The sequence below is a fragment of the Chamaea fasciata genome, unplaced genomic scaffold (genome assembly GCF_029207755.1).
Source record: "Chamaea fasciata isolate MVZ Bird 193981 ecotype frontalis unplaced genomic scaffold, bChaFas1.0.hap1 SCAF_11, whole genome shotgun sequence".
Lineage (NCBI taxonomy): Eukaryota > Metazoa > Chordata > Aves > Passeriformes > Sylviidae > Chamaea > Chamaea fasciata.
In genome coordinates this window covers 14405204-14417528 of record NW_027094096.1, presented here as the reverse complement: position 1 = coordinate 14417528, position 12325 = coordinate 14405204, and the positions used below count along the sequence as shown (strand labels likewise).

General features: G+C 45.5%; 2 protein-coding genes across 5 annotated transcripts in view; both read right to left on the bottom strand.

The window, feature by feature from the left end:
• XXYLT1 (xyloside xylosyltransferase 1) overlaps positions 1-4817 on the bottom strand; it is a 32155-nt gene extending 27338 nt beyond the window's left edge. Inside the window, exon 1 of the mRNA XM_066193320.1 lies at positions 4413-4817. Within this exon, the coding sequence (XP_066049417.1) occupies positions 4413-4808 (396 nt within the window). The 5' untranslated portion in view covers positions 4809-4817. The remainder of the gene's footprint in view (positions 1-4412) is intronic.
• A 3701-nt stretch (positions 4818-8518) lies between these two features.
• The window catches only part of ACAP2 (ArfGAP with coiled-coil, ankyrin repeat and PH domains 2), a 59904-nt gene continuing 56097 nt past the window's right edge, over positions 8519-12325 (bottom strand). For all 4 annotated transcript variants that reach the window (XM_066193315.1, XM_066193317.1, XM_066193316.1 and 1 more), the window contains one exon: positions 8519-9433. In XM_066193315.1, coding sequence (XP_066049412.1) covers positions 9330-9433 — 104 coding nt within the window. In that variant the 3' untranslated portion in view covers positions 8519-9329. The remainder of the gene's footprint in view (positions 9434-12325) is intronic.

Sequence of the window (12325 nt, the reverse complement as noted above, 5' to 3'; positions counted from 1 at the left end):
AGGGAACACAAACCATAACCTTTGTATGTCCCATTCAAACGAAACTATTTCAATGGTTCTACAATTTCACGTTTTTCCTCACTAAAACTTCCCCTGCTTAAGAACAAGGGCCCCTACACTATATACTTAAAATATGCAGGATAGACCACTTGCCTTTTAAATTTTTTTTTTAAATTAGAAGAAAACCTAAACCAAGCCAAATGCTTCAAAGGAGAAGGTGGCTCTGGAGCCTGTGCTGGTGCAATGACCATCCCCTCCATGGGATCCACAAGGGGCTGCAAGGCTGGTGCAGAGATCGAGGCAGTGAGCAGTCTGGAGCTTCTTCCTTCCACAGCTTTTTGCAGAACGCATTGCTCAGACCAACGTGCTCTCATGGCAGAGTGGAGCTCGCTGGATCCAGGGTTGCGCTCATGGCATCCACCGTAGGCTGAACATGGTGAGGTGATGGGCCTGTCCTGGCCCTGGCAGGATGGCTGAGCCCACGGCAGGGCACTGCAGGAGGACAGGCACAGCTGAGGCCCTACGGCCCCATCCTGGGGAGGGGACCCTAAATCCACGCTTGGCCCCCGGCCCTTGCTGTCGGCCAGGTGCTGTAGGAGCCCTGGTGCAGGCTCCGTGGCCAGCACGTCCCCTAGGCGGGGCAGCCCTGCTGCTGCTGCTCTGGCTGCTGGGCTCGGAGCCAAGGCCTGCAGCAGAACAGCAGGAAAAACACAGAACAACGTGTACCAGGAAAGTGCATTGGGAGAGCTCATCAGCAGCCACACCTGGCTTTGGATAGCACAGCACAGTTCCTGAGACACTGCAGGGGAGGAAACTCTGTTACCATTTGGGAGCACCACATCCCAGCCCTAGTAAGCTGCATGATTGGTTGCATGGCCATTGCTGTGACAGCAGTCATGCTGAGCAGGACAGCAGCCACCCCAGATGACCAAACCAGCAAACCACTACTACTCTCCAGGTGCAAAGGCACTGAGAGCCTGTTCATGAAATTGAGCACCACCAGAACAGGGATGTGCTATGTTCTGTTCCCAGCCCAGCTTGGCAGAGGCAGCTTTGGGGTCTAGCTGGACTGGAGAAGCATGGAAGAGAAATACAGCACCTGTAACCACCCTTCTGCATCCAGCAAAGGCAGCTTGAGGTGTGTACAGTACGTAGGAAAGGGGGAAAAATGTCAAACCAATTCCAGTCACCTCTGAAGTGAGCACACTGCCAAGCACCAGTGGACAAAAGTTAAAGGAGAAATACTCCTGAAACTCCAGACACAGTATCATCTGCCTTTCCATTCCTGCCAAAGAAAACAGGAAAACATGTCTTTAGCCCTCCCTTTTGTACTTCTGCAAAGCAAACTCCTGAAAAGCTGAATTTTGGTCCTGCAGCCACAGGCCAGGCAGCCTCTCTGGGACTGTGAAGGCTTCTTCCCTTCTCATTGCTGATTTAGCACAGCTTGTTGATCTGCTGCTAATTTTGTACTTTGTTATTTATTTGTGTAACAGCTCTTAGTAAATCCCTGTAGCTAAATCCGACCACGTTTGCTGAGGACATTAAGTAAAGTTCTAAGGGTTTCCTGTCCAAGCACAGTTTAATAAACACACGTCCCACATTGATAAAAGACCCTTTCTACTGATTCACTAGGAAAAAACAACCTGCATTTCTTTTCCCTTTAACTTTCTCTCCTTCCCGTGTTGATCGTCCTCACAGGTCTCCGTAAGCATGGCGCGATGGCAGCCCTGTTACTTCCAACCCAGCAGTGTCCTTTGTAGGGTTCATCTGAACAGGCAACCAAGATGAGCAGGGAGCTCAACGCCTGGTTCGTGTTATTATGGCAGGGAAATGGAATCAATAATAGACAGGAATTGCATAAGGAGTAGCAGCACAGAGCCTGGAGTGGCAGGAGACAGGGTGAGCCGGTGCTCTGTGTAAGCAGTGTCAGCCGAGGTTGGCCCGGGCTCGCTGCCAGGCTCCTCCCGCTGGCCGGGGGTCGGGAGAGGCTACAGAGGTCCCCTGCCACCCGTGTGCGGGACACGCTCCCTTCGACTGGAGTCACAAAGCCCCGGTAAGAGCCCACCGAGGCCCCGCACGGGCAGGACGGCCGCGGGCTGGGTCCTCCCTCCGCCTCCCGGCCGCACCCGCGGAGCACGAGCTCCCTCTGCCGCCGCCGCCCGGCTGCACATCTGGGACACATCTGCACGGCCAGCGGGAGCGACCGCCCACGCCCGGACAGCCCTGCCCTGCCGGGACGGTCCAGTGCCTAAGCTGCTCTCACACACCCAGTGCAGCATCCCACGGCCCCTCTGGCCTCACTCTCTGCACAGTCCCCGGCTGCAGCCGGCTGCTTCAGTCTCCAGGAGACTTGGAAAGTTACTGAATCTGCCTAGGGTGAGAGAAAAGCTGCCCACAACCTTCCCCAAAGGTTACGATCCATGTCTGACCCTGAGCTTCACTCAAGCAGAGGAGCCAACTGATCCCAGCTTTTCTAGGATGGGAGGGCAAAAACAGCTCCAAAAGCAGGGCCTGAATCACCCCCTCATGAAGAAAAAGTAAAATTCAGGGGGTTTTATCAATCCTGCCTCAGTGGCTCCAGCTGCACCCTGAGCACTTTATCAAGCCTTGTATCTGGGCCTGTGCTAGGAAAACAGCATAAGAACCAGGAGAGGGTTCTTCACACACCAAGAGGAGCAGGAAATGAGAGGTCTCGGGATAGAGATGGGTTACTGCTGGAGCTACCTGAGCATCAGGATCAATGATCTTCAACATTTCAGCAGGAGCACCAGAAGTCCAAGTTAGGCATAAGTTTCCTGCTGGTAAAGAGGAAGGGAGTAGGCTACAACAAGAATAAAGTGGTGCTGTCACCTGCTGGCGTTACCAGAAACTGGCACAGGATTAGGACAAGGCTGCATGCTTGAGAAGCAGAGCAGCCTCTGCTCTGTACCTAAAAGCAGAGAAATGGACCGGTCCAAAACATACTGGCAACCACAGGCTAGGCAGTGAAACCAGGGTACATCAGGCTCGGCCAGGAAAGAGAGAAGCAGCTGTCCCACTGAGCAGATCTCAGTGAGATCTCACCTGAGGCCTCCAGATCATGCTGCCTGCTTACACCCAGGAGACCAGTTCTGGTGCCAGACATACTCACCAAGCCATGAGCCAGGTTTCACTGTAACTCCACAAGCACCTTTAGACAGGCCCATCCACAACAGACAAATCATTTCAGGCCTCCAACTCCGACTCCCAGCCCATGCTGCTCTGGAGAAATGAGGCTGGCAAGGCTGCCTGCAAAGAAGTGTGTTTCCCAGAGGGCCAGATGGCAGCAAGGCAGCCACGCACACAAAGGGGTGACTGCAAGGGATGTGCACACCATGGTGGCCTGGGGGTCCTCCCACTCCAGGAGATATAATACCACAAACCTGGGTTGGGCTGTTGCAGCGCATCACTGCACCATCATGGGGCAGTCAGTGCATTCTGCTGTGGAGTGCAGGAATCCTCCGGAAGGAGCTCTGTGTGGTGTGGGTCGCCCATCACAGGTACATGACCTGACTGAGGACCAGCACTAGTAAAGGACTTGTTTAAAGAAAACGAGTGGTAGAATTATTTACCAGGAAAGTGTCTGTACAAAAAATGTTAACACTTCTAGTTACATCTTGGCAGAGTTCAGCTAATATGAAATACATGACTTATAAGCAATAAAAGTTAGAGCAGTACTAGAGGACACTTCCAAGCAACACTCTGCAGCAGCACCTCAGGACAGGATAGTCAGGTTACCTGGAATCTCTGAACTTAACACCCCTCCAGTTTTCAAACACTTGTTTAACGCAAAGGAAAGACTGACTTTGCATAAACTACACTGGCTGTGGATTTGGGAGGCAGCACCATTTCCCTGGCAGTAGGAACATTCACACATGGGTGCACTCCAGCCACTGCAGGCTCTCCATTCCTGCTTTCAAGTGCCCCTAGCAGCAGGTCAACCTTCTCTCCTGATCGGGAAACCATCGAGATACAAGCACACGTGGTCCTTGTGTCGAGAAGCTAGCGCAGGACTAAGGGGCTGCAGGAGAGCAGCACTACTTAGAGCAACGGCTCCTCTCCAGCACAGGTGCCGTGCCGGAGGTGTTCCCAGACCACGCTGCTGCCCTATCCCAGCTGGGAATCATTGGGCAGCACCAGGACACCTCCACGCAGGCAGCAGCGGAGGGGACAAGCCCCTCAAGACTCCAAAACTGGGGAGCAGTGGGAGCTTCTCCAGTAGAGAGTGGGAGCGAAGCGCTCTGCCGGGCGCTGGCACACGGGCAGTTAGTTCCAGGGAGTTCGTTCCCGCCGGACTGCTTTTCCCAGAGTCCCGCAGAGACCACACAGGACACCCCGGCAGCGCCCCCGCTCGCTCCCCGCGGGCCCGGCCCGCCCCTCGGCCCCCCGCGCACCTGGTGGCGGAAGGCAGCGCCGCGCAGCAGGTCCCGCAGCAGCCCGAGGCCGATGTCGCGGCTGGCGCCCTCGGTGACGAGGTGGAGGTGCAGCACATCGGCGGCGCCCAGGCGGCCGTGCCGCAGCAGCGAGCGCAGCGCCGCCTGCGCCTTGTCGCGGAGCGCGGGGTTGCGCTCCGCCTTGGTGAACATGAACAGGAGGTGCAGCCCGCGGGGCCCCGGGCCGGCCGGGGCGGGCGGCGTGGCACGGAGGCGGCGGGTGGCGCTGGAGAAGGTCTCGCCGCCGCCGCCCAGGTAGTAGAAGGCGCAGACGGCCAGGGCCGCGGCGGCGGCGAGGGCCGCGGGCTGAGGGCAGCGCGCCCAGCCCCGGCGCGCCGAGCCCCGCAGCGCCGCCATGGCGGCGCCGCCCCGCCCCAGCAGCAGGGCGGGGACGCGGCCGGGCCGCCCCCGGACAATGACACACTACAGAAACTACAGTCAAGTTTTAGATACAAAGGCTACAGCCGTACATAACGTGAAGGAGGGCGGGGTATACAGTCTGTACAGTTACAGCTTAACGGAGGGGAAGGGTTTTTTACATTTTACTGCTGGAATGCTTAAAAAACACCGAGTACAGAGGAACGCGCGGAGAAACAAAAAAGTTCATTATTTCGGTCTTCTTGAGGAAACGATGATCTCTTGGCGATTTCTGTCAAAACATGGAAAACTTAGGCTCTTAACAGAAAAGTGAGTGGAATTTTTCCTCCTCTATCATCTCCTTCCATGGGAAGAGAAACAAGAAAATACTGTATGCAGAAAGATAAAGCAAGTCTATGAAAGGGTATATACCAAAGTGGTACACTCATCCTTTTCCCCAGTAGTGCCTTTCCAGAGTTGTCCCTGTTTTAAAATTGTGCCTTTGTATAAGCACGGGAGCAAGGCATGTTGGCTGTCAGACTGCACAAGCCATAAACTAACTTGGGAAAAAGTGTCCATAATGTATGGGGCAGAGATTGTAGCCTGAAAAATTGATTCTCAAAATACTTTGTGTATTGAAGAATCAGAATAATCAGCTCAGTCCTTTTGACACTGTGAAAATATCATGCCCTTTGTACTTACATATTATTATTTGCATTTTCATCACAGGGTCATTTCATAGTCACTGTGTTATTTGAAATTCTCAAGATGAAGCAGCAGAGGTAACATCCACAATTTAAACAAGGTGGCTGCAGAGGAGCACTGAAGTCCTGTAAACATGACATCAACCCTCTGCTTTTTCTAGTTCTCACCTTTTTAGTTTAGTGCTACAAAGTTTATGCTCTATCCAGGAGACCTAGTAATTTGGACGACGTGTACTGATGTCATAATGCAAAACAGGAGAAACTTCCTCTTGTACAGAGATTTTTTGACAAAGTTGGAAGGTCTGGTTGCATTTTCTAAAACTATTTCAGCTCAGTATACAAACAAGTAAAATATAAAACCCCACCCACAGAGTGAAAAATGCAGTATTAATACAGCATCCTTTAGCATTCTAACATTAAAAGCCACGAATGGTACAATCCAGAGTCTCCAAAATCAGTGGAAAGACTGCCACTGATACCAGTGACTTCCTGGATCAGGTCCTAATGGGCAGAGGCGCTGAAGTCCACAATGTACTAATGAGCACCTGGAACACACATCCATCCAATTGCAATGTGGGCTGTTTGTGAAAGCAAAGAAATACCTGGACCATCTACCACCTTCACCCAAATTCATATGAACAAATTCCAACTGTCTAACATAGGTAGTGGCATAATTCAGTATGATAATTCAGAAATCTAAGTTTATATGCACTGTACTGACACTAACATAAAACATGACAACTTTATGAACAGTCAAAACAATTGATATCACTAATGAGCCACGACAGACACTATTTTAATCAACATGCAATGGACATAAATTACACCTCTGAAATAAAGATGCATTAGAATGTAAGTTGAGTTCCTCAACATTTGTTGTTCCAGCAGACATTTGTAACACATTATCTATATATAGGAAAGATATTATACTATCCTTCAATGGGCTCTCTAATACAGAAAATTACTAAAAATCCATGTGAAAGATGGTTTTAAAATGTGTTAGGAATCTTCTGCTTTGTCCCTCACTTCTGTAATTCATACCTACAGAGAAACATGAACTGGAATTGAACGTTTCCATTGCCTGGTACAAAGTACAAGATACTAATCCACAATGGAACCTTACTTTCTACTATGTCACTTCAATTCACTTTGTAATAGAAGTGGAAGTTTCCTAATACTACTGAGCACAATATTAACATGAATCAAACCTCAATATGGAATCCAGATCTTCAGAGCTGTGGTGATAACCACACTGCTGGGGGCTGAATCCCGTGAGTCTCGGAGGCCCTGGAACATGGAGCCTGCCAGAGCCTGGTGAGACTGAACCATCAAACTTAATGGTACATTCATTTCTGCTAATAAACATGTTACCATTGTACCTGACCTGCAAAAGGCTTTAACTGAGTGCAGTTTATACTGGACATCCTATCATACCTGAAAGGTCAGGAGAACAAGGCTGAGGATCACAACTGACACACCTATTCCCAAAGCCATTGAAATCCCAGTGCTCCTGACAAGTCACACCACCTGTCAGTCAGGTGTGATTCATCCTTTAGCATAGACAGACTGATACTGATTCCCAGACAGATGAGAGTCAGGAATGCAACACATGGACACGAAGAGCTACAGCGAAGCAACTTTTTAGTCTAGAGAAGTCATCCTGCAAAATTTGTCACAGAGATTTTGTGGCCAGGGAGGAAATCACCAGTGGAGATTTGAAGTAAGTCTCTCAGACCTTTTTTCCCAGCAGCCTGGACTGAGACAGCAATTATGCCACTAAGTTTTAGGCAGCATTACATTCCAATCACACTACACACTGCCTGCCAGGCTGGGAAAAACAGACATTTAGAAAAACCTATGTCTAAGATGTGTATTATACAGTCATATCTTACATTGTCCCATCTGTACACCAGGAATCTTACTTTCTCTAAGGTCTACTAAAACACCCATTTACTGGTAAATACTGATAATTTAGGAAGTATATTATAATTTCATAGGCAGCTATTTAAAAATCAACTTACTAAAAAATACTGCTTACAGGTGATATCCTTAAGTTTATTATTATTCAGACTATATGCACACTTTAAATGGGCAGAATCTGCTTTTCCTACCATAATTAGACCACACACAAAGCAAGAACTGTGCTGTAAGATTCGTCTGCTTGGAATTGAAATCCACAGGACAGTTCTACAACACTACTAGTTTTGCAGCAATAATAATATGCAGATCTGATACGTTATTACATATTTGATGCAAAATGATAAATGTTTGAAATACCTTCTTAAAACTGAACATACCAGAAAATTTATCTTTACCATAGTTTACAGATTTCAATTTGTTTTATCCCAGTTTTGCTTATCTTTCCACGGAGAAAAGCCATTTCATTTCCTAAATACACTTAAACAGCAGGTTAACATAATGCCACAGCTATTAGGATTACTGAAAACTCACACTGATACTATGTCACCTAAAAACTCTGCTTAGAGTTGTCTCCATAGGGCAGATATATAGAGGATAAAGAATTGCATCTGCTGGTTTAGGAAGATTATTATCTAGGTATAAATAACATGATACACAAGCATATATCTAGAGACACCATTTATACATGCACAAGGGCAGAGCGGGGCTCACTACTGAATAAAGCAAATTGTCTTGCTGCCCTCACAACACAGTTGGAGACTGTGCTCATTCATTACTTGACAAATATGCATACTGCAATTCTAGTTTTCCTTGTGCTCACCTTAGTTTAGACAACACATAAACATACACATCATTGCAAATCATGCAAGGGTTACTGCTTCCTGATAGAAAGGACTGACTGCCCTAAATTTGGAGTGGCTGCAAGACATGAAACTTTTACACTGAGCTTAGGGCTATTAGCGAGAACAGCAAAAAGTAGAAACAGCCTTTGTACAACTATTCTACACAAACTTTGTTGGCTCAGTATTTACTTTTATGTCTCAAATTTCAAGTTTTCATGTCAAAATACTACAAACAAACCCCACATCAAGTCCAAAAGGATTAACTTTATTTTTCATGAAAGGTTCCACATGCTCATTTAGAAGGATACTTGCTGCACTGAAAGTTTAATTTAGGAGGAAAAGAAAAAGAAAAAAAAAAAGGAAAATGGACTGCTCTTAGGAATTTGGTCCCCAGGATATTTCCCTTTGTGACTGACCTGCAGTCACCAGCATAAAGGCCAGCCTGGTACTAGAGCTTCCACTGTGAAAGAGCTTGCAAAAGAGCAGGAGTTACCACATCTGTTATGAACAGCCTACCTGTAACCAGAGTCAGTGTGGGAACAAGAGAATCTGTTGAGTTGCAGTCCCACAAATGGAAGGACAACTCAGGAAGTCATTACCCAATTTCCCTTCCAAACAGTCCCAGAAAATGCAACCCAGACCTTCTTGTCAGAGGCACATTCCTTATGACAGCAGGGGGGCAGATGCCAGTGGATGGCACTGGGGAGCAAAGCTGTGTGACCATGCTGCAGTGGACCCGCAGCGCTGCAGTGGAGACCCCAGCTCTGCAGGGTGAGCCCTGCCAGCCCCGAGTGCGAGCTGCAAACACCGGGTGTGTAGCAGGGCCTGCTTACGCTGAGCTAGCAGGTACTCAGGGGCTTCAAACATCTTCAGCTGCTGAGGTATGTGTACTGTAGAACATAAACCAACTCATACATTTCCCCAGCTACCACAATCTAAAGCTACATTGGAGTGGTCATTTTATCCAAACTATCTAACAAAATGCATACAATTCATTCTGTTAAAGTAAAAAAAGACTTGCACTATAAGCTTCAGGTTCTTTTCCTTCTTGACACTTAAGACTTCTGGGAATCTGACTGCTGGAAGCGGTTTAACTTCTCTGGATTATTTGATGCCATTTGAGAAAAGTCACGAAAAATGTCCTGATAAATTTCATCTCCTAGGTAGAAAAGAAAAGGGAAACAGTTTTAAACATCTGTAATAGTCAACATCACCCACCATTACACAGATGCCCTACTGTGCTATCAATTACTGTGTAACACTTATTCATGTATGAAGACTGCTTCTAGATGGAGTGATGCTGATGCGAATTCTGAGGGACTGGTTACTTGCATGCATGTTCTGTAAAAGCAAATTAAACAAAACCAAACTATACCTGAAATAGTACCTCACAGGCAGCCACACAGAGGAAAGTTCAGAGTTAGAAAGGAAAAGTTAAAGCACTTTAAAGCAACTTAAAAAGAAAAAATATTTATTAGCCACTAAAGAATAAAATCCTTGTTTTTGCAAGGAACTGCTAACCAAGATTCTCTACAGAAAAATAGAATTATGGCATAAATAAAGATTTACTTGGAAACAGAGATCAGAATTCTTACAGCCAAACACAACTCTCCATGAAAGAAACAATCAGCAAGCAATAATATATATATATTTAAAAAAGCAAACTTAAGTACATAAATTATTGTTCATAAATTATTTTGGTCTATTACTTCAGCAAAAACAAAATTTCTACATTCATTTCATCTACATCTTTCATTAAATTTTTTAGTTTGATCTATAAGGACAATAATACTTCCCCTAAAGATCTTTTTTTTTTCAATCTTCACCCTTTGTGCTTCACCCTACAACTAGAACATATTCCAAAATGTGTTCCTCCCCCTCCCTGTCTACACAGGAAAACACATTCAGGAGTGATTACTTCTTGAGTCATTGCCAAGTCATTCTTTTACCACTTTAAAATGGACATTTTTTCATTCATTTTCACTTTCTTTCATCTGTTGGAGCATTTTGGGCCTTGAGTTCAAGTTGTTTTATAACAGTAACCATACCCTTTCATCTTTCATCTAAAAGGAATTAAATGCATCAAACATTGGGTCGGGTCAGGAGCTATGCAGCCATCCAAATTTTAGTGTTCCCAACACAGACGGCCACACAGGACACAAGATCCTAGCACTACTGTTTCTTGCTGACAGCTTGATTAATAGCATGACAAGAAATCAACCCAAAATCTCTCTCATCGTGTACATTGAATATGAAGATTTTTTTTTCCTAACATGACTGTGGAAGAAAAGAATGTTTTTGTGCTTAAAAGTTTGCACTACTGGGAAAAGTTACATTGTTTTGTTTTTCAATTTTTAATGCACATTTCCAATGTTAAAGCTATTATTCTTTTGGAGATGAGACTCCATTCCTCTAAAAACACTTCCACAAATAATAACTGACCTTCCAGAAATATTTAACATGGCAGTAATACAATTATTCCCAGATTTTAAAAGATGAATACATTCAATACTGCTCTACTAGGAAAAGTCAGATCTAGAGAAATTCCCTTTTGGTTTTCAGATTTAATTTCAAGTATAGTATCCCTGCCCATGGCAGGGAGGTTGGAACTAGATGATCTTTAAGGTCCCTTCCAACCCAAACCATTCAGTGATTCTGTGTTCTAGAGATGAAGCAGGCACAGGACAGGTTTTATTGTAACAGCCCCTGAGAACTGCTTGCTCTGGGAGACCAGCACAGAATGGAGCTGTAACATTCACCAAAAGAACAGCTATGAAGGGCAGAAGCAGAATTAGGCTTCTGTGATTAAAGCAATTACGCTTTTAATACAGAAGTGGGTTCCACTGGTGAACAAGAACTGCAGTTCAAGTCGCCACACCTGGTTCTTTCAAATTAACTTGAAAGAAAAAAAAGCTATTTTTGCAAGATACATCGTGGCTCTGGCTTTGTCTCTATTACATAACAAAAACATTACATACAAAAATAGACTAAAATAAAGTGCCCCTTTAGTTTTTATGTTGCATTAAAATGCTTAATACTGTAAACCTTATCATTATTTTAAAATTCTACTTTAAAATTGAATTCTGGAAGTTCCCTTTCCAAGCAATGTTTTCCCTAAAGTGCAGATTCTATGTACAAAAATACTGTAACACTGCTTTACCATTTAACACCAGAGTAACTCAAAAGGCACACATCATACATTCAAGAAAAGGTAGGAAGAAAAAGTAGCAATGCTAATATCAAAGAGTTAGCAAGACGTACTGTAGCACCAGGAGATGAGCACTCAAGTATTATACAGAAACAGTACTACGGTGCATATGGCTTCTACCACCAGAAATAACCTTTTAAAGCTGGTTTCAGCTAGTTCCCATTCCAGGAATGTTTTGGAAGACCAACTGTACCTTGCAAAGCAATCTGTTCATTCTCTCAGTAGCTCAAACCAGCCATATATATTTAAATTATTAATTTTGATGCCATTAGCTACATGAGCATTTATTTATCAGCTGCATTGCTAGAGCTGAGAAGTAGGCAGTTGGCTTCAGTCTGATGACAGCAAACTCGTACAATGATATTTACCCTCACATAGCTACCAGCAAACATGACAATTGTCTTGAAAACCCTCCTTTTCTTCTAGAATCATAATTTTGGAACACTGGAGTTCTAAAGTAAGGGCAGTGCAGATAATTTAACATGTATATGCAGTGAAAAAGACCTGCATCTCTTAAAACCACAGAAAGACATGACATCTCATGACAGCAGACAAGTTTTGTGCTTACACTGACATAACCCTTCTATAGCAGATACATTCAAAACACTCAAATATTGACTCCAACTTTTAAAAGAGACTTCAACAAGTAACAGAGTTAAGGGGGCAGAGCTGTGCTATCCAAAGATACATTAAGTTCTCCTGGCTGGGACTCTGTGCTACAGCTTGGGCATTAATTTCAGAAGTTATTCTAATGAAAGCTTCCCCATGATTTTGGGCAAGCTCTGTCTGTTGCGACAAATCTACTCTTCACTGTCAATCTCACCTTATCAGCTGTACAGTATC